This window comes from Thamnophis sirtalis, unplaced genomic scaffold (genome assembly GCF_051295495.1).
Source record: "Thamnophis sirtalis isolate CommonGarterSnake01/CBP01778 unplaced genomic scaffold, rThaSir2_p1.2 scaffold_3, whole genome shotgun sequence".
Lineage (NCBI taxonomy): Eukaryota > Metazoa > Chordata > Lepidosauria > Squamata > Natricidae > Thamnophis > Thamnophis sirtalis.
The window spans coordinates 41,963,717-41,982,806 of NW_028261383.1; the positions used below are offsets into that span (position 1 = coordinate 41,963,717).

At 41.4% G+C, this 19,090-nt stretch overlaps 1 protein-coding gene across 5 annotated transcripts in view; it reads left to right on the plus strand.

Moving 5' to 3' along the window:
- The window catches only part of PTPRG (protein tyrosine phosphatase receptor type G), a 722,188-nt gene that overhangs the window by 581,198 nt on the left and 121,900 nt on the right, over positions 1 to 19,090 (plus strand). For all 5 annotated transcript variants that reach the window (XM_087708786.1, XM_087708785.1, XM_087708789.1 and 2 more), the window contains exon 8: positions 2,474 to 2,666. In XM_087708786.1, the coding sequence (XP_087564912.1) occupies positions 2,474 to 2,666 (193 nt within the window). The remainder of the gene's footprint in view (positions 1 to 2,473; positions 2,667 to 19,090) is intronic.

Genomic DNA, 19,090 nt, shown 5'->3' on the forward strand with positions numbered 1-19,090 from the left:
GACCTCGGAAGGATGGAAATTAAATTAGTTTTGAGCCAGTCAGGATCAAATTCTTAGCAATAGGTGGAATTAGCCTGCAATACTGCATTCTAACTACTGCGTCACCAGCAGGATTATGGTTCAAATATTATATGAAATGTTCTTTGGATTACTCTTAGAAGTGAATAACTGTGGAATGCCTTTATGTTATTCTAATAGTATTATTATTATTATTATTATTATTATTATTATTATTATTATTATTATTATTGGCAGGTTAAACCAATCTACTGCAAGTTGAAGGTTTTAATTGAAGGATATGGTCCATAATGTACCATACTGATCCAGTATGGGTCAGTAAATGGATATTTTTCAATTTCCCAATTTCTAGATAGGGCAGAGAGAGATTTGGTCTCAAGTCACCCTGCTGACCACCTTGCATAAGAGAGAACAAGAATTTGGGTCTCTACTCATAATCCAGCACCTTAACCACTGGATGACGTTGGCTTTTTAAATGCCCCCAAATGCTTGACATTATAACAGTGTCACCAATGTGTTGAAAATTTAACAAATCACATGTAGTCTAGCGGATCTCTCTAGCAACACTTGCTAAATCAACTCAAGGAAATTTTAGAGAGATGGTAGAACGTTGATAGCAAATGATTAAACTTGCCAAATTTTCTTTGCGCATATGTATGTATGCGCAATAGTGTGCTCAAAATTAAATTTTGTGTAAATTAATGACATATCTCTAATATGACTATTGTTATTTCCTTAATAATTGTTTCCTTGGGCAGCTTTAAAAGTTAAAAAATTTTCATGCTCCTGGGTCTATGTGCTGGCTTTTGTAGGCTACCTGTGCCTAAGATTGTGTATCTTTGCTATAAAAAATACATCTATAATGTCATTTTGCCTTATGTCGGTTGAACAAAAGGTTCTCTGCTCTTTGACTATCATGCTGAAGGTCTCTTTAAATGATATTTTGAATCCAATTCCTTAAATGATAATTTGAATTAAATTCTTATAAGGATGGGGTTGGATTATCTCCTAGGCTGTGTTCTAGCTAGAATATATCTACATTACCAAGGTATTTAAGTTAAGGTAAAGTCATTTGGGATTCCTGCTTTGCAAGAACATTATCCAAAGGAGAAATACTGTTTAAGAAAGCAAGAAAAAAAAAGCTGGAAGAAAGGGAGACGTGGTTTATCCCTTGTGAAATAGGAGGCATACTTTGGTTGTCCTCTGACTGTTAGGCTCCTTCTCGTTTTAGAAATGATATTTTTACAAAACATTTCTATTTCTGTGACTGCAGCCAAAATGTCAGCATTTTTATAGAAAGTATTTTACAAAGTGGAGTGTGCCAATCTGAACACGCCTTTGATGTGCCAATTTTTCTAAAATGCAGCCTACTTACTAGTTTTTGGACTGTGGCCTTCATTCCAGAAAACGTTAAATACTCCTGGCTGAAAATAAGAGGAAACTTGATAGACAAAAGTTCTATTTTTACTCCAGCTGTGGCTTCTGCTTGCCGACAAAACTTAGGCAGGTAGATATCTTTCCCAGCCTTTCTTTTTTTTTTTTTTTGCACATTTTTGTCATTTAGAGCGCGAACCTTTGGAACTTTAAAATATGTGGACATCAACTCCATGCTGGCTGGAGAAATCTGGGGCATTGAAGTCCACATTTCTTAAAGTTGCCAAGGTTGAGAAACGCTGATTTAAACTTAAAATCTTTAAAGAGCCAAGGTGGCGCAGTGGTTAAATGCAGCACTGCAGGCTACTTCAGCTGACTGCAGTTCTGCAGTTCGGCTGTTGAAATCTCACCAGCTCAGGGTTGACTCAGCCTTCCATCCTTCCAAGGTGGGTAAAATGAGGACCCGGATTGTTGTTGGGGGCAATATGCTGACTCTGTAAACCTCTTAGAGAGGGCTGAAAGCCCTATGAAGTGGTATATAAGTCTAACTGCTATTGCTATTAAACTACCTTGTTTTTTTTTACAGTATGAATAGCTTGCAATACCCTGGGTATGGGATCTACTGTAAAGAATAGGGAGTGTCCATACCCTGAGCTGTGATTGATGTTACTCTGGAATGTCTGTGTATCCCTCTTTGGCAGAGTAATAGTAAACACACACACACACACACACACACACACACACACACACACACACACACACACACACATATATCTTTAAGCCACTATACTGAGGAGAGGCTAGGAAATAATCTTTTCTTTGACTCTCTTTGACATTAACTTACTAGTGTGTTCTCGGCTGCCTGGCAGAATCGCAATGAGGCTAGATAAGGCTGCTGGCAGGGATTTCAGTGGGCAGACGTTTTCCTGTTTGATTTATCAGTCTTGGCATCAGGACTTCCTGCCATTTTGTGTTATTATCAGCTGCCCACATTTCACCACATTGTTTTTCTAATTAATGTCTTTTTTTTCTCTCTCCCCTCCTCCTCCTCCTTTCCCCTTATCTTGATTGTGGCTTTCAGCTGGAAGCTTTCTATTCCATATTTACCACGGAACAGCAAGATCATGTCAAATCTGTGGAATACCTACGGAATAACTTCCGGCCTCAGCAGAGCCTGAATAACAGGATTGTTTCTAAGTCAGCTGTGAAGGATGCTTGGAACCAACTTTCAACAAGCATGTTTGAAAATCCACTGGGCACTGAAGCCTCCAAAGGTAGAGTGGCTTTGTTCATTGATGATCATGGGGAAGCACCACCCTTTTAGGGTAGGGGTGGGAAATGATGGCCCTTTGATAACAGGCTGGCTCTGGAATTCTGGGCGATGAAGTCCGCAAGTCATAAAGGGGGCATCGTTCCCCACGTCTGCTTTAGGATTTGTCTGGTTGTTTGTGTACATAGAGTGATCAGGGAAGCATGGCCAGGAAGGCCTAAGTAATCATTAGGCTTCTGATCGATATATTTTGTTTTCAATACATTTGACATCACCAGTGGTGAATTACTACCGGCATTCCTACCGGTTCACTGAGCACCCACTACATGCGCCAGAAAGAAACTTGCTGGGAAAGCAAGGAAAACAACTGAGGAGCGGCAATTCAATCTGTCTCCCCTAATCAGCTGGGCTTCAGACACTGAAGTAAAGGAAGGTATAACCCAGGGGCGGATGGACTCACTTTCAAAGCAACAGAGAACTGGTTCTCTCTCTGCTTGATGGCAGAGATACTGGTTCGGGAGAACTAGTGCGAACTGGTAGAAACCCACCACTGGACATCACTCAAATAGCAGTGCTCAGGAATCTTGGTACTACAGGTAGTCCTTGTTTAGCCACTGTCTCGTTTAGCGACCATTTGCAGTCACAATGGAAAAGTAACTTTGCAACCAACCCTCACATCTACAACCTTTGCAGGTCTATAAAACAAAAGAAAGCTGAAGTAAGACCGTAAACACAGTCGAGATTTTGCTTAGTGACTGATTTGTTTAATCATCTAGTTTCCAGCCCCAATTGGTACTAAATAAGGATTAATACATACAGATGAACTAGTAATAAATCACACAAGGGATTCACATGCACACGCACACGTCATGCTATTCTCAATGAACTTCTTCTCTTCCCGCATTTCTTCTGCACCAGAGACACATTCTTTGTGTGTCTAATCATACTTGTCCAAATAAAGTATTCTATTCTATTTTATTCTATTCTATTCTATTCTTATTCTATTCATCTCATTTCATCTCATGCAGGCTCTGGATGCCCCATGCCCCATTTCTCCCAATGAACCAAAAAATGGACACGTTCTCTGAGATTTGTTCTGATTGCCATGAGCACCAGCACCTATGCAAATACACATAAACAGTTGCTTTGGGAGAAGCTGTTGCGATCAAAAGCAAACTAAAGATTATTGTTAATAAAAAATATATGGCACTTCTCAGGCCCCTTAATGACAGCGTGATGGTGGCAGATTGGAATGGGCTTTGTAACCTCATCAGGAAACATGAATATTTATGGCTGGTGTGTTGGCCACCTCTGGGCCCCTATGAAAGTAATAGCTTGCATTAGAAGAAAGTAGCAAATTGGACTTGATTTTTTTTTAAATTTTCAGAGCGACCCTGGAAATATGTTGCATAGAATTACAAAGGTTTTCCTGCTTTGAATGAGTGCCTGCAATATTTCCCATGTTAATAACTGCTGCAGAAATGTTACAGCACCCTTATGTAGAGTGTTTTGTTTATTTTTTGGCATCTGGACTCAGTGAAAATGGCTCTGAATTCTTTGCCCAAAATAAAAAAATAGATCCATAGAATTATATCCTATCAAGAGCAAAGATTACAACCCAACTTTTGGCATTGTAGAAATACAATGAATAATTATTTCTACATTGTAGAAATAAATGGATAAATAATATGGATATATGGATAAAATGCATATTTTTTTTAAAAAAATGGTTTATGTGTTAGCATTACACCTAAAAACATCATCAGTGCCTTATTCAGCAAATGATGTTTATTATGACTTATTATATATAAACCTAGGTAGTCCTTTCTTTCTTAGTGGCATTGGCTTGTAAACTGTATGAATGGAGAATCTATAACTCTCCAGATATTTTTGAACTACAATTCCCAGGATCCTCCTCATTAATCATGTTGTCTGGAATTAATAAGAACTATAGTTAAGAGCCGAGGTGGCGCAATGGTTAGAGTGCAGTACTGCAGCCACTTCAGCTGACTGTTAGCTGCAGTTCAGCGGTTCAAATCTCACCGGCTCAGGGTTGACTCAGCCTTCCATCCTTCCGAGGGGGGTAAAATGAGGACCCAGACTGGGGGGGGGGCAATATGCTGACTCTGTAAACCACTTAGAGAGGGCTGAAAGCCCTATGAAGCGGTATATAAGTCTAACTGCTATTGCTATAGTTGAGAGCATCAGAAAAGTCAGTGGATTTCCAACTCTTGCTATAGACATACTCCATTGCTTGCCTGCTTGCTTAAGCTTCCTTTTAGTTCCTGATCTAGTTCCCCCTGCTTTCCATTCTGCCATTCTCTAAAATTCTGCTAAGGTCCATCATTAGAACAAAGTGTTGAGCTGCTGCTAAGGTTGCCTTCTGTAATGGTATGTGAGAATGGCCAGGGGAGAAAGGAAGAGTAGCTGCAGCTATGGGCAATGGTCTGATAAACAAAATTTGAGTCCGAAGTAGGAAACACAACATGGTAGAAGGACTCTATTACAGTGGTGATGTATGTATCATTGGAAGACCTAAAGGACTTGGCTAGGGACAGCTAGTTATGAATAAAATCTATTAAGAATCAACCAGGGGTGAGCTGCTACAGGTTCGCCCAGGTTTGGGAGAACCCGTAGCTAACGGTATGACCAGTTCGGAGAACCTCCAAATCCCACCCCTGACTGCCCCCCCACACCTCCCACAACTCACCTCCCAGGAGCCTCCACACAGCCCATTTTGGATGCAAGATAAGTACAGGGCTCGTATGGAGGCTCAGGGAGTGTGGAAAAAAGGCCTCCCGGAAGGCCTCCAGTGCCCGGAGAGGCAGTTTTCACTCTCCCAAAAGCTCGAAGAAAGCCTCCGGAGCCTGAGGAAGGCGAAAATGCCCCCCTCAAACACACACACACACACACACACACACACACACACACACACACTGTGGTGCAGGAGGTCAACTAGGCCTTGGTCACGCCCACCCAGCAACCGGGCAGAGAACCCGTTGCTGAAATGTTTAAAGCCACGATTCCTCTTGATGCCACATGATTAATCAATCAGTTAAAGCAAGTGCATTTGAATTTTTATTTTATTTTCCACATTTGTATTTTATGCTTCCTCCAAAGATTTATTTAAACTGTTGTACTTTAATTTTTTTCCTCAATAAAGCCGTGAGTTGACTGACATCAATGGCACCAGTGTAGAAAAGAGCAGACACCTGATATATAATTAAAATAAATAATAAAACCAAAATTGTGATAGGCAACTTTACTCTATGATAATGGCCCAGATTGCCTCAATTTAAGACTCACTCAGTTTCCCGTATTGTCTGTCCAAAGTAAAACCCCTGACTTGAATTGTAAAATGTCTGGGCAAAGTCACTTTGATTCATATTCTCTATGCGTGGAGCATTAAGTAGCTGGCTAATTCTATTCAGTACAAAGCTATTTCTTAAGGTCTGATCCATGCAAAACACTTTTGTGTGGTTTAAGATTATTGACCCCTCTGGATAATTGCTGTGAGGCCACGAAGTTAGCAATCATAAGTACATTGCACACTGTTTCCAATATAATTGTACAGCTCAGCCTGAAAGAGCCACCTGTTCATTGTATATTTCATTTCATTTGAGAATTTCTAGATGAGAATTCAGTACAAAGATGTTCGCGGTAGGACTCATTAAAAGACTTTTCTCCCCTTTAAAATAGTATTGACCCCATTATTACAGCAAAATTATTAGCCAGAAGGTGTTCTTATGTATATATTGATGGTCCTGGACTAGATGGCTCGATAGAATGATTCATTCCCTGAGCTATTCTTTGTCCCAGCTGCTGTTTATGTCACCATGGACTGGATGGCAACGAGTACTCTTTCAAAATATGGGCATATGTCAAAATAGAATCAGTCTGTCTTGAGTAATGTTTATAGGAGAGCATGTCAAAAGTTTATGATGTCAAAACTACCTTTAGTGAAGTCAAAATTGTGAACCCGCCCAGAGGTCTAGCCTAAGATTCAAACTCTGGTTTTGACTGGAGCACACTTTATATCTCATGCAGTGATAGGATTCAAATTTTACTACCAGTTCTGTGGGCATTACTTGGTGGGCATGGTGTGGCTTGGCTTGGTGGGCATGGCTTGGTGGGCGTAATAGGGAAGGTTACTGCAAAATTCCCATTCCCTCCTGATGAGCTGGGACTCGGGAGGCAGAGAATAGATGGGGGCTGGGCCAGTCAGAGGTGGTATTTACCGGTTCTCCTAACTACTCAAAATTTCCGCTACCGGTTCTCCAGAACTGGTATGAACCTGCTGAATACCACCTCTGATCTCATGAGTCATTAACTGAATTTAACCAGCATTTGCTATTATCCTGTCCTGCTGGTCACTGAGGACAGTTGTTGTAAAATAGCAATATTTTAAAATAGTAATATTCCAACAGCTTGCAGATTGTAGGCCACCTATTCTTTCAGTGGGAAGAGTAAGATAATGATGGTTTGTCCCAAAGGTGCTTTTTCAGGAGGCAACTGGACTTTCTTCTTTCGAAGGCGTTTCGCTTCTCCTCCAAGAAGCTTCTTCAGCTCTGACAGGATAGTGGGGAATGGAAGGATTTATACTCCTTGCAGACACTGGCAATTTACAGCCTTTTAGAGGATCCTTCCATTCCGACTATCCTGTCAGAGCTGAAGAAGCTTTTTGGATGAGAAGTGAAACGTCTTCAAAAGAAAAATAGCAATATAGCAATAGCAATAGCAGTAGACTTATATACCACTTCATAGGCCTTTCAGGCCTCTCTAAGTGGTTTACAGAGAGTCAGCATATTGCCCCCAACAATCTGGGTCCTCATTTTACCCACCTCGGAAGGATGGAAGGCTGAGTCAACCCTGAGCCGGTGAGATTTGAACCGCTGACCTGCTGATCTAGCAGTAGCCTGCAGTGCTGCATTTAACCACTGCGCCACCTTGGCTCTCTCTCTAATCAAGAGTCCTGTTGCCTCCTGAAAAAGGGGACCAACATGACCTGGATGACTGAGCATCTCTACAGACTTTTATCATGATTGTTTCTTTTAAGCTTGTTCCTCCTTTAGAGTCTGTTGGAAGCTAAAACTGTGCCTGTAGTGACAAATGCCATCCAGCTTGTCTATGTGCTAAGTGGGAAACAATGCCTGGTACATTTTTACAGACTAAAAACAAAAACAAAAAACACCTCTCTCCTAGTGTAACCAATCTAAAACGAATGGTCACACAACACTCTGAAGGTGACAGAGCTGACTTAAATTTCTTGCTGAGAAACAGCAAGGTGATGCTTTCCGGCTCTTGCTTCAAGCAGAGGTGATGAAGAATGAAATAGCTGGTCAGCTGAATGGTGTGAACTACTGTCATGAAAAATTAAATAACTGGAAGTCAGGATCCATGAGCTGTCTTTCGGCTTGGATATTCTGAGTTTAAATCTCTGCATTGAAAATAGCTGTCGCCGTAGATGGTTTCACAAACAGCCCTCCATGAGCGATGATCATACCTTGACAAAGCTTTTTGGCCCTATTCTGTTTGCTCCCACTGTTCCTGGAAATAATTTGCGCCATTTACACAGCTCTGTGCCAAGTTGTTGTTGTTGTTGTCCTCTCCATAATCACATCCCCCCTTTTTATAGCTTGTTTTTTCAGCCTGGGATGTTATATTTTGACAGTTTTATATAGGGTATGTTATGGTGTTGCACAGTTCTTCTCTATAAGGCTATATATAGTGTAACAATTGAACAGAGATTTGAAGAGTGATTAGTCTTCCAGTTAGCTCCATTTTGATCATCTGCTTTCTTGTCCGTTCAGTTGTTCTAGGATGGTGAGCCTTTTCAGCACTGAGTCCCCAAACCGGAACATGCGTGCATGTGTGCACCCGGCAGCACCAGAAACCTGAAGACCAGCTGGCTGGCACACATGTCTATTTTTGGCTGGGGTTTTTGGCTGTTTTCAGGGTCATTTTTAGACCGTTTTTAGGGCTGTTTTTGGCTTGAAAATAACCCCCAAAACCAGCCAGAAAAACGGCCTGGTTTTTGGCTTTTGGGGTGCCGTTTTCAGACTGTTTTCCGACACTCTGGAACCCATGGAGACCAGCTGTGCATGTGTGCACCGGAAACCAGAAGAGCAGCTGGTGGTGGTATGCATGCCCACAGGGACGGCTCTGCATGCCACCTCTGGCACACGTGCAATAGGTTTGCCATCATGCTTCTAGGATCAGGGTATCCAGTGTTTCATACATGTTTCATACTTCAGCTTACCCAAGAAGTAGCCTCTTAATTAGGAGCAGAATGCATTTGTGTGAACGAGAGAGAGTGGTCGTCTCTCAATAAACCTTTTAACCCATGGTTTATTCATTTATTTATTTATTTCTCTTGTCAGTTGGATCTATTCAACCCATTGAACTGTACATCCATTACGCTGCTTGTATTCACAAAATGCACTGAGTCACACATTAGCTAATCACATTTTATTGTAGCTGCAGGTCAGAATTGAGTGGCAAAACAGAAGACTCATAAATCATACATGAAATTAATTATCAACCTTATCTTCTTGGTTTTCAGCATTTTCATATGACATTTTGGCATTCAGCCACAATTTGATTTCATCAGATCAATACAAAAACTCCTTTGCTGACACCTAGTGTTTCTCAATATTTTTGCAGCCCTGATATGGCACTCTTAATCATTATCGCTTGCAGAAATCTTGACTTAGGGGACAACATTTTATTTGGAGTGTGTATGGGTATGCATATAGCAGTTGCCACACCTTAAAACATCTGTGTCTTTTCTTGGGCTTATGATTCCAAGAAAAAACAAGCTTTAAAGTGCTCCTTATTCCATGATCACAAATGTTCTGTATCACAGTTTACCCCTTGTCATTGCACCTCTGCATAGTCCTAGTAATTATCAAAGTTCGCACAATGGCCCTTGGAGAACAGTCTAGCTTCTACCTAGAATTTAATTGTTCTTTAGTTGCTTTATGTTATCTATATATAGCGTGCCTTGTGGCTCAGTGGTTAAAGTGCAGTATTGCAGGCTAACTCTGCCCACAGTCTGGAGTTTGATCCTGATGGGGCTCAAGGTTTACTCGGTCTTTCATTCTTCCAAAGACCCAGATTGTTGGAGGCAATGTGCAAATAATGCTTACATCACAAACCACCCAGAGAATGCTGCAAAGCACTATGGGGCAGCATATAAGCCTAAATGCTATTGCTAAGTTATGCTAATCATGTTATGTGGGAGTCTGAGAGTTATGATTTATCTAGATCAGGGATGTCAAACCCGATTGCATGACGGGGCGTATCATGATGTATCGGGATTTTTTTGCCCTTGCGAAGCCAGGGTGGGCATGGCTTGCGCAGGCCCAGATGTGGCCTATGCAGGCCATATCCAACCCACGGGCCGCCTGTTTGACAGGTCTTATCTAGATGGAACCTATAGGAGAAGACAGATCTAGATCACCCAACTGTCGTAAGTTATGAGAGATGGCATGGGAACTGAAAGCAATATTCTGAGGTAAATCCCACATAATTTTAATACTTAAAAGGCCTTATCAAAATAAAAGCTATGAAGAGATATCAGCAAACTGCAATGATTTTTAGAAACCAAAAGAAAAAATATATTTCTTTCTCTTCTCACGGTAAATCGGGAATGATTCTTAAAATTGTTACGAAGGTGAAAACTTAAATCCTTATAGATCTCAAAACAATGTTTAAATTTGAGCTGGCGAGCAGAATAACCCCAACTGGTATAAGATTTATTGATTCTGGGCTGACACATAGTAGTAAAACCACCACTTTCCAGATTAAGTAATAAGGAAAGACCACAACTCCTTTAGTGCCGTAAAGTTTAATTTCCTTGGGTCTCTGCTCCTAGGAAGCACTGATAAGCATTTCACTATTTATTCTTTATTAGTGTCACTTCCTGTTAACTTTATTGATGATACTATCAACACAGCATCTTACCTGAGATTATTTCACTGACTGAAACATTTGGTCAAATCTACAAGCAAGGCCTACATTTAGGGCAGGAAGGAACAAGACTGTGCCCATAGCCCTCAATATGTTTAGGACTCCAGCTGTCAAAAAAGCTCAAGCTCCATGCTCTGTGACCAGAGATTATATCAGATATTGTCTGAGATGGAGGCATCCGGCTGCCATCCTGCTAGGCAATTATGACATGATCTTTATATTTCAAATTATAATTTAAATGGAGAACGTGGAAACTCTGAGACAGACGCTTAGCTAGGTCCCTTGATGCTTACCTGTCCCAGAAAATAAAATTATCATTTGGTAAAGTAAACCAATATTCCTTACATCATCTTTTTCTTCAGGCAAAATATACCATAAATTGATATGGGACCTTGGATGGTGTAGGCAGAGTATTACTCTTTCCCATTATCCTCCTAGTGTCAAAAATTATTTATGTAATTTGCTTTTCTGTTCTCTTTTTCTGCATTGAAACATTTTTATCCAGGTTCCTAAAAAATTGGTTTTCTCCAGGTTCCTCAAATAATTGGATTCAAGTTGGCTTCTGGCCAATCTCGTCATTCTTTCCTTTCTGGGAAGGAGAGACTGAAACACCTCGTCTCTGGAGGGACTGATTTTAGTTTTTCATCTTATGAATTTGCATTTAGGGGCATGTGCAAAGTTCCTCTGCTAATGCGATCTGCTCACAGCACCGAATCTCACTCTGATCCCTCTTATTCTACACTTGAACTGAGCACCGCCTCATATTTGCAAGTTCACACAGAAAGTACAAAGAATATTTTTCCCTGACAAACAGCCAGTAACCCTATAAACGCCAAGCACAACTGAATTATTCATAAGGAGTCAAATTAAATATTTGCATATCCCTTTCTGTTGTCTGATGGTATTCGGAATGTATAAATTGTGCGACTTAAAGTGTGCACGCTGTTTGTATTTTCCTTCTGTTACCGTGACTTATTGATCAGCATATTAAATGGAAAAGCTCCCTACCAAATTGGAATAAACCAATTTTGCAAGACCAAAATAGGCTTATTTTGCTATTACTATGTCAGGTAAATGACTTTTATGTACAAATAAATTTGAAAGCCTTGGCTTAAAGAAAACACTGTCTAATCTATCCCATAGTACCTTGTCCTGGAGTTCTTATGTTATGGCACAATATGGGTAGAATAAGATCAATCTAAATCCCTAAGGTAAAGGTAAAGGTTCCCCTCACACATATATGCTAGTCATTCCTGACTCTAGGGGGCATTTCAAAGCCAAAGAGCCAGCGCAATCCGAAGACCTCTCCATGGTCATGTAGCCGGCATGACTAAACGCCGAAGGGGCACGGAACACTGTTACCTTCCCGTCAAAGTGGTCCCTATTTTTCTACTTGTATTTTGACGTGCTTTCGAACTGCCAGGTTGGCAAAAGCTGGGACAAGTAATGGAGTGCTCACTCTGTTATGTAGCACTAGGGATTAGAACTGCCAAACTGCCGACCTTTCTGATCAACAAGTTCAGCGTCTTAGCCATTGAGCCACCGCGTCTCTCAAAAATCCCTTAGGTATTCTCTATGAATTGTCCTGAATAATAATAATAATAATAATAATAATAATAATAATAATAACAACAACAACAATACGAAAATACGTTACGACGTCCTAGGCCCCTGGGTGGGGCCCGACTAGTAACCAATGCCAAATCCGGCGAAACAACTGGCCGCTGTGATACAATTCTATAATAATAATAATGGATACTTAATTCTATTTTATATTAAAATAGATTTTAGCAACCAGAGCCAGAGGTTATCATGATCAAGATAAACAAAGACTTTTCTATAATCAATGAAGCACATATTGATTTTTGGGGAGTGAAGGGTTTGAATTGTAGGGGCTTCCAAACCACATAAACATGTCTGGGGAGTGTATAATGATTGCAAACTCTGTATTATCCTTCTCTGTCCTCTTTTATTATTCTGTTTCAGCATCTCATGATTTAAAATAATAACAGTTGTTTACAGAAGGATATTTGTTTTATTGTCGCTAAAGCTTTGGGAGTAGACACGCTGTTGCAAGCTTTATGACATTTTCCCGAAAAGTCCCCCAGAGGTTCTCTTGACATCAGGTTTTTTTTTTCTGGCACAGATGCCTGATTGCCTCCCCAAAGGTGCCTGATTGCCCTCGCGTGGCTTGTCATCCGTAGGGATTTGCCTTTATGTGCTACCTTTAATTGTGAACCTAGCCTTCTTTAAAGAAGGATTGTAATGGAGCACCTACAAAATAGTGCTGGCTGTTATCTACATCTGGAATATTTCTCAAGTATACCATTGAATCCTCTGTACCTGTTTCAAAATGCATCTTGCCTCCAACATTACTAATTGCTAATGACATTGCATTGCTCGTTGTGATTGTTTGTTTAGGGGTTGTGATACTTCCTGCATGAATTTATAATTGTTTGGAATATCTTTTTTCTTAATGTGTCTTTCTTTATATAATTTCTTTGATTATCAGGCTGAATACTATTGTCAGCGTTACAAGTAATATACCCATAGAAAGGAGAACTCTGAGGCAGGTATATTCCTCAAAGAACAGTTTATTGGATACATCATATTGGCATAAACTGATGAAATCCGACTCTAAAGTTCCATGACTTTCACTTAATTAAAAATAAAAGTTTTCCCTTTTCCCCCAAGTCACTGGCCATGCTGTCCAATCCAATTTCTAGTCGGTTGCTTGGTTACTTCGCTCCTCCTCTGGCCAGCCACCTGTGAGAATGTCCTTAGTTCCCACAGGAAAACTATATTGTTTTTGCTATCAAACGCCCATCTAATATTTCCCCCTCCCTCTGTTGTGTGGCAACTCTAAAGCCTCCAAGATGGCTTCAGCCAGGTTCACTTCAGGGTTGACAACTATTTCTCGTCTCCACGAGGAGGTTACTTAGTCATTGTTTGAAATCACAACAGACCTCACCAGAGCTACTTATGACTCGAATTCAAAGCCCTGACAGCCACCTGCATCGCCCATGGTCATGTGATCATATTTCGGGCACTCAGCAACTTGCCCATATTTACAGCCATTTGCAGTATCCTGAGGTCACATGACCTCAGTTTGCATTTTTTGCTGGAAACTAGCATTTACGTACAGTTTCCGGCAAAAATACCCATTGGAGACAATGGATTCGCTTAATAACTGTGGTGTTTGCTTAATGAAAGTAAAAAAAAGATTGTAAATTGGGAGCAGTTATGTGGCAACCCGCTTAACAATCGGCATGGCTTACAATCGTAATTCTGAGCTCAATTACGGCCTAAGTCAAGGACTACCTGTATTTCCTTTCTCCAAATTCTTGTCATCCAGATCTGTCAGATTCAACTTTTGTTTTGCTCAGCCAGTTGAAGTCCAAAACTTGGAGAACACCCCAATAGGGGGGAAAAGTCTTCATGATGTCTGATGCAGTAGTAATAACTTGCATAATGGTAACACGTGCTTTAGAAAATAAAGCTGAAATAGTAAGGACGGACAGCTTCTCCAAGGTTGTTCAATTTCTCCTTATAAAGTGTGTTGGCCATGTCAGTATGAATGTATAAGGTGCAACTGAAGGGTGCAGGATATGCGCCTGAATTCCATGACTTACTCTAAGTCAAGGGTTCCCAACCCCCGGTCCATGGACCAGCAATGGTCCACGGCATACTAGAAATCGGTCCACACAAACAAGTGAAGCACCATGCACACGAAACCACGCCCTCTCCAGTCCGCAGAAAAAGCTCTCCCCACAGAACTGTTCCCGGAAGTCCAAAAGGCCGGGGGCCACTGCTCTAAGTGATTCCTCCCCTAAAGAACTTCAGAGGACAAAAGAATTGCTTTCCCACTTCCTCCCTTTTTTAGATAGTTCTCAGGACAATCAATGATCATTATTCTTATTTTTTTTCTCAGATTTGTTTCTGTTACCATCTGTTTCTATCTATCTCAGTCTAGAAACTGTTACCTCCTGCATGAAGGAAGAAAGCAAAGCCGTGATGCCGAACGGTCCTGGACACAAATTAATAGCAATAGCAGTTAGACTTATATACCGCTTCATAGGGCTTTCAGCCCTCTCTAAGCGGTTTACAGAGTCAGCATATTGCCCCCACAGTCTGGGTCCTCATTTCACCCACCTCGGAAGGATGGAAGGCTGAGTCAACCTTGAGCCGGTGAGATTTGAACCGCCGAACTGCAGATAGCAGTCAGCTGAAATGGCCTGCAGTACTGCACTCTAACCACTGTGCCACCTCAGCTCTAAAAAAAATACAGGCTGTATAGAGGCTTTAAATAAAGTAAAATACATACAGGTAGTCCTCAACTTACAACAGTTCATTTGAACAAACCGTTCAAAGTTACAACGGCGCTGAAAAGAAGTGACTTATGACCAGTTTTCACACTTATGACCGTGGATCACGTGATTGAAATTCAGATGCTTGGTAATTAACTCATATTTATGAAGACTGCAATCTCATGGGCTTGCAGTCTTCATAAATATGAGTTAATTACCAAGCATCTGAATTTCAATCACGCAGGCCACTTCAGCTGACTGCTATCTGCAGTTCGGCGGTTCAAATCTCACCGGCTCAAGGTTGCTAAGTGAGTTTGCCCCATTTTGCAACCCTTCCTGTCACAGTTTTTAAGTGAATCACTGCAGTTGTTAAGGTAATAACCTGGTTGTTAAGTGAATCTGGCTCCCCCATTGACTTTGTTTGTCAGAAGGTGGCAAAGCAGGTTATTACCTTAACAACTGCAGTGATTCACTTAAAAACTGTGACAGGAAGGGTTGCAAAATGGGGCAAACTCACTTAGCAAATGTTTCTTAGCAACTGAAATATGGGGCTCAATTGTGATCGTAAGTTAAGGGTTTCCTGTGTATGCATTCAACCCATAACAACAAGCAGATCTAGATACAATATTCATAGATAGAATAAGGTTGGCAATGCTGGGATGATACTGAGGTCCTGAAACAGTGGAGAGTTGAAAGAACCAAAAAGAAAGGAGAGAAAAGGGAAGTGACTCCACTTAAGACATATATAGGTTTTGAATAGGTTATATACATCTAACCTATGCAGACAGACGTCTGTGAGGATTCTCAGTCATCCAGGTTATGGTTGTCCGAAAGGAGCTTTTTTCAAGAGACAACTGGACTTTCTGATTTTTCATTGAAGATGTTTCGCTTCTCATCCAAGAAGCTTCTTCAGCCTGACTGGATGGTGGGGGATGGAAGGATTTATACTCCTTGCAGACAGCTGGACATTTGCATTCTTTTAGCGGATCGGATTGTTAAGGTCATCTGGAGATTTATCTGTGTCCTCAGGGTCACCTGAGTGGTGCAAATGGGTATGGAGCAGAGGTGGGTTGCTGCCGGTTCAGCCCAGTTTGGCCAAACTGGTAGTAGAATTCAGGCCTGGGTCACAGAACTGGTTCTCTGCCATTGCTGGTATGGTTCTGCGCATGTGCAGAGCAATTTTTAGTCAAATTTGCACCGCAAAGCGTGTGTGCAGTGAACTGGTACTAATGTGTTCAGGAACCCACCCCTTGTATGGAGCCTTCTTGGAACTGTTGTAAGGACAGCGTTTTAGATTGGAGATAGATGATGTCTCTGTTGAGAGAGGGCTGTTCAGTGTTAACATAGATGGCCTCTTTGACCCCTCTTTCAAACCAGCGATCCTCTCTGCCCAAAATATGGAGTTTGTCGTCTTCAAAAGAGTGGCCTGTGCCTTTTAAATGCAGATGGGCTGCTGAATCTAGTCCTGATATGTTTGCTCTGCTACATTGTGCCATGCGTTTATGAAGTTGTGTGGGTGTGTGGGTGTGTGTGTTAGTCAGTCTTATAGTCATCATTTCACAAACACATGAGGCCAGTATCTAGATAATTACATCCTAGTGAATGCTATTCTCTTTAATGGATATTCTGGAAACATCAGCATTTTCCTCCAATGACAGTTTCTATTTGTATTGTACTGTCAAACAGACGCTTACCACACTTCAGAACCTCTACATTTGACTTAAAAATTCTTCAGCCTTCAAGGTTACATTCCCTTTGTTCTATTAATAAACAAATATATACCAGAGGGGGGAAAATAGGAAACCCCAAAGACTTTTAAATATATTTTCTACCTGCTTTCTTTTTGTCTCTCTTTTAAATTTTAATGTCTAGCACTATGAATTAACTGTAGAATATCTTATATAGTATGTGTGATTGCAACCTGAATTAAATATAGTATCCCCTATACAATGTGTGATAGCAATGTGAGACATCCTTATATGAGATCGAAAACCACTGATGGAGAATATCACCTAAGGTTCTTCCAAATGGAACATGACTAGAATCGAGGATTGGGTTATAAATATAGTTAATATATTTAATATGGCATCATCTCACTTGTTTCATCCCTGTTGCTGTTATGCCCCTAAACTACAAATATAATTCAATTGTGTGCTGCATTCACATACAGTTAATCAAATCCATTCGCATATCATATTTAAACTAAGAAATGAATAGCACATCCCACCAGTGGAGGGATTCAAACATTTTTACTACCGGTTCTGTGGGTGTGGCTTGGTGGGCATTGCATGGTGTGGTGGGCGTGGCATGGGAAGGTTACTGCAAAATCCCCATTCCCTCCCGATCAGCTGGGGCTCAGGAGGCAGAGAATAAATGGGGGCGGGGTCAGTCAGAGGTGGAATTTACCGGTTCTCTGAACTACTCAAATTTTCTGCTACCGGTTCCCCAGAACTGGTCAGAACCTGCTGAATACAGCCTCTGCATCTCACCCAAACCACTTCCTTTTCCTGTGTTTTCTCCCACTCAGTCAGTTAGGGGTGAAGGTGCTACTGAATCAGAACCGGAATGAATGCTTTTGCTCTGGGATCTAATAGACATCGTCTCTGCTCAAGCAGAAAATACAGAACATGAAGTGGCATGTGTAATCCCCAGACCCAAACAAGAATTGCTAGCAAATTGTAATTTTCAAACATTCATTATCTGGGGATTACAAGTAGTCCTTGGTTTATGGCCAGTCATTTAGCGACTGTTCAAATTTACAATGGACCTCCCCCGGGTGATGCATATAACTCAGGTTCTCATGGTCAGGGTAGTGCAGTCATGTGACCACATTTTGGGAACTCAGCACCAAGGCCGTATCTATGGCCATTTGCAGCATCTTCACATGAGTGCGTTGCAAGACAGTTTTTGCCCAAAACCAGTATTTACTTGTGGTTTTCAGCAAAAACGGCACATAGTGAATGATTAGTTCACTTAATGACTGTGGTATTAGCCTTAACAACGGCAGCAGCGGCTTAAGGACCACTGGAAAAGTTGCAAAATTGGGTCGGTCACGTGGATGATGCGATGTACAGCGGTCACAAAGTACAACCGCAATAAGCATGCTCCATTATGGTCATCACTCAAGGATTACCTGTAACAATATGAACTATGTAGTTGCTTTTTCTTCTCATCGCAAATGAATTTTATTTTTCATCCTGGAAATACCTGTTTATTTATCTTGGCTATCCCTGTAGAAGAGAGAGCTCATATATTCGTGATGGCGAACCTATTGCATGTGTGCCACAGGTGGCACTCAGAGCCTTCTCTGTGGGCACGTGAGCTGTCACCCCTGCTCAGATCCACTGCACATGCGGGTGCACCTCCTGCTGGCCAGCTGATTTTTGGGTCTCTGCTGCACAGGCACGCCACACACACACACAAAGAGAGACGCCCATGGCCTGTTTTTGGCCCAGGAGGCTGCAGGGAGGCCTGCTAGACCAAAACAGGGCACGAGGGTGCATGCTCAGGGGGGCGGTCTGCACAGGGGTTGTTGCGCACGCTGTCTCGGGTATGCATGCGCACATGTTTTTGGCACGTGATGACAAAAGGGTTAGCCATCACTGTCGTATACAGTCTCCCAAGAGCATCTATAGCTTTTGGAGCCAGAAAAGTTTCCTTATTTATTTAGGAAAATTTATATGGCTGCCCAACTCACTCTTGGTGACTCTGGGCAGCTTACAAGGACAAATGCCCAAAACAAAACAACAGAAAATGACACAGGTTCAAACCTAGACTTGCACAAAACCATAGGGGCTGCCCCATTTAGAAGCCGCTTGAAGCTTCCATATACTTTTCAAGGGCAGTAAGTAGAGCGTGTTGTCATAGTCAAGACGGGAGGTGACTAGGCTGTAGGTAACTGTGAACAGGGACTGTTGGTCCAGGAAAGGGTGTAACCGGTGCACAACCTGCAGCTGCATAGAGGCCCTCCTTGGGAGGGGCTGTAAAAGGTTGTTCTCTTAAACCCTAATATTTTAACTCTAAAAGTTCTTTATCTCACATAAGGTAGTCCTGTAGAATAAAATCCGGTTCTACCACAAAACCGTGGATGACAAAATCGCGGTCGACGAAAGCGCGTATGTGACGTCATCACAGCACGACGAAAAAGATC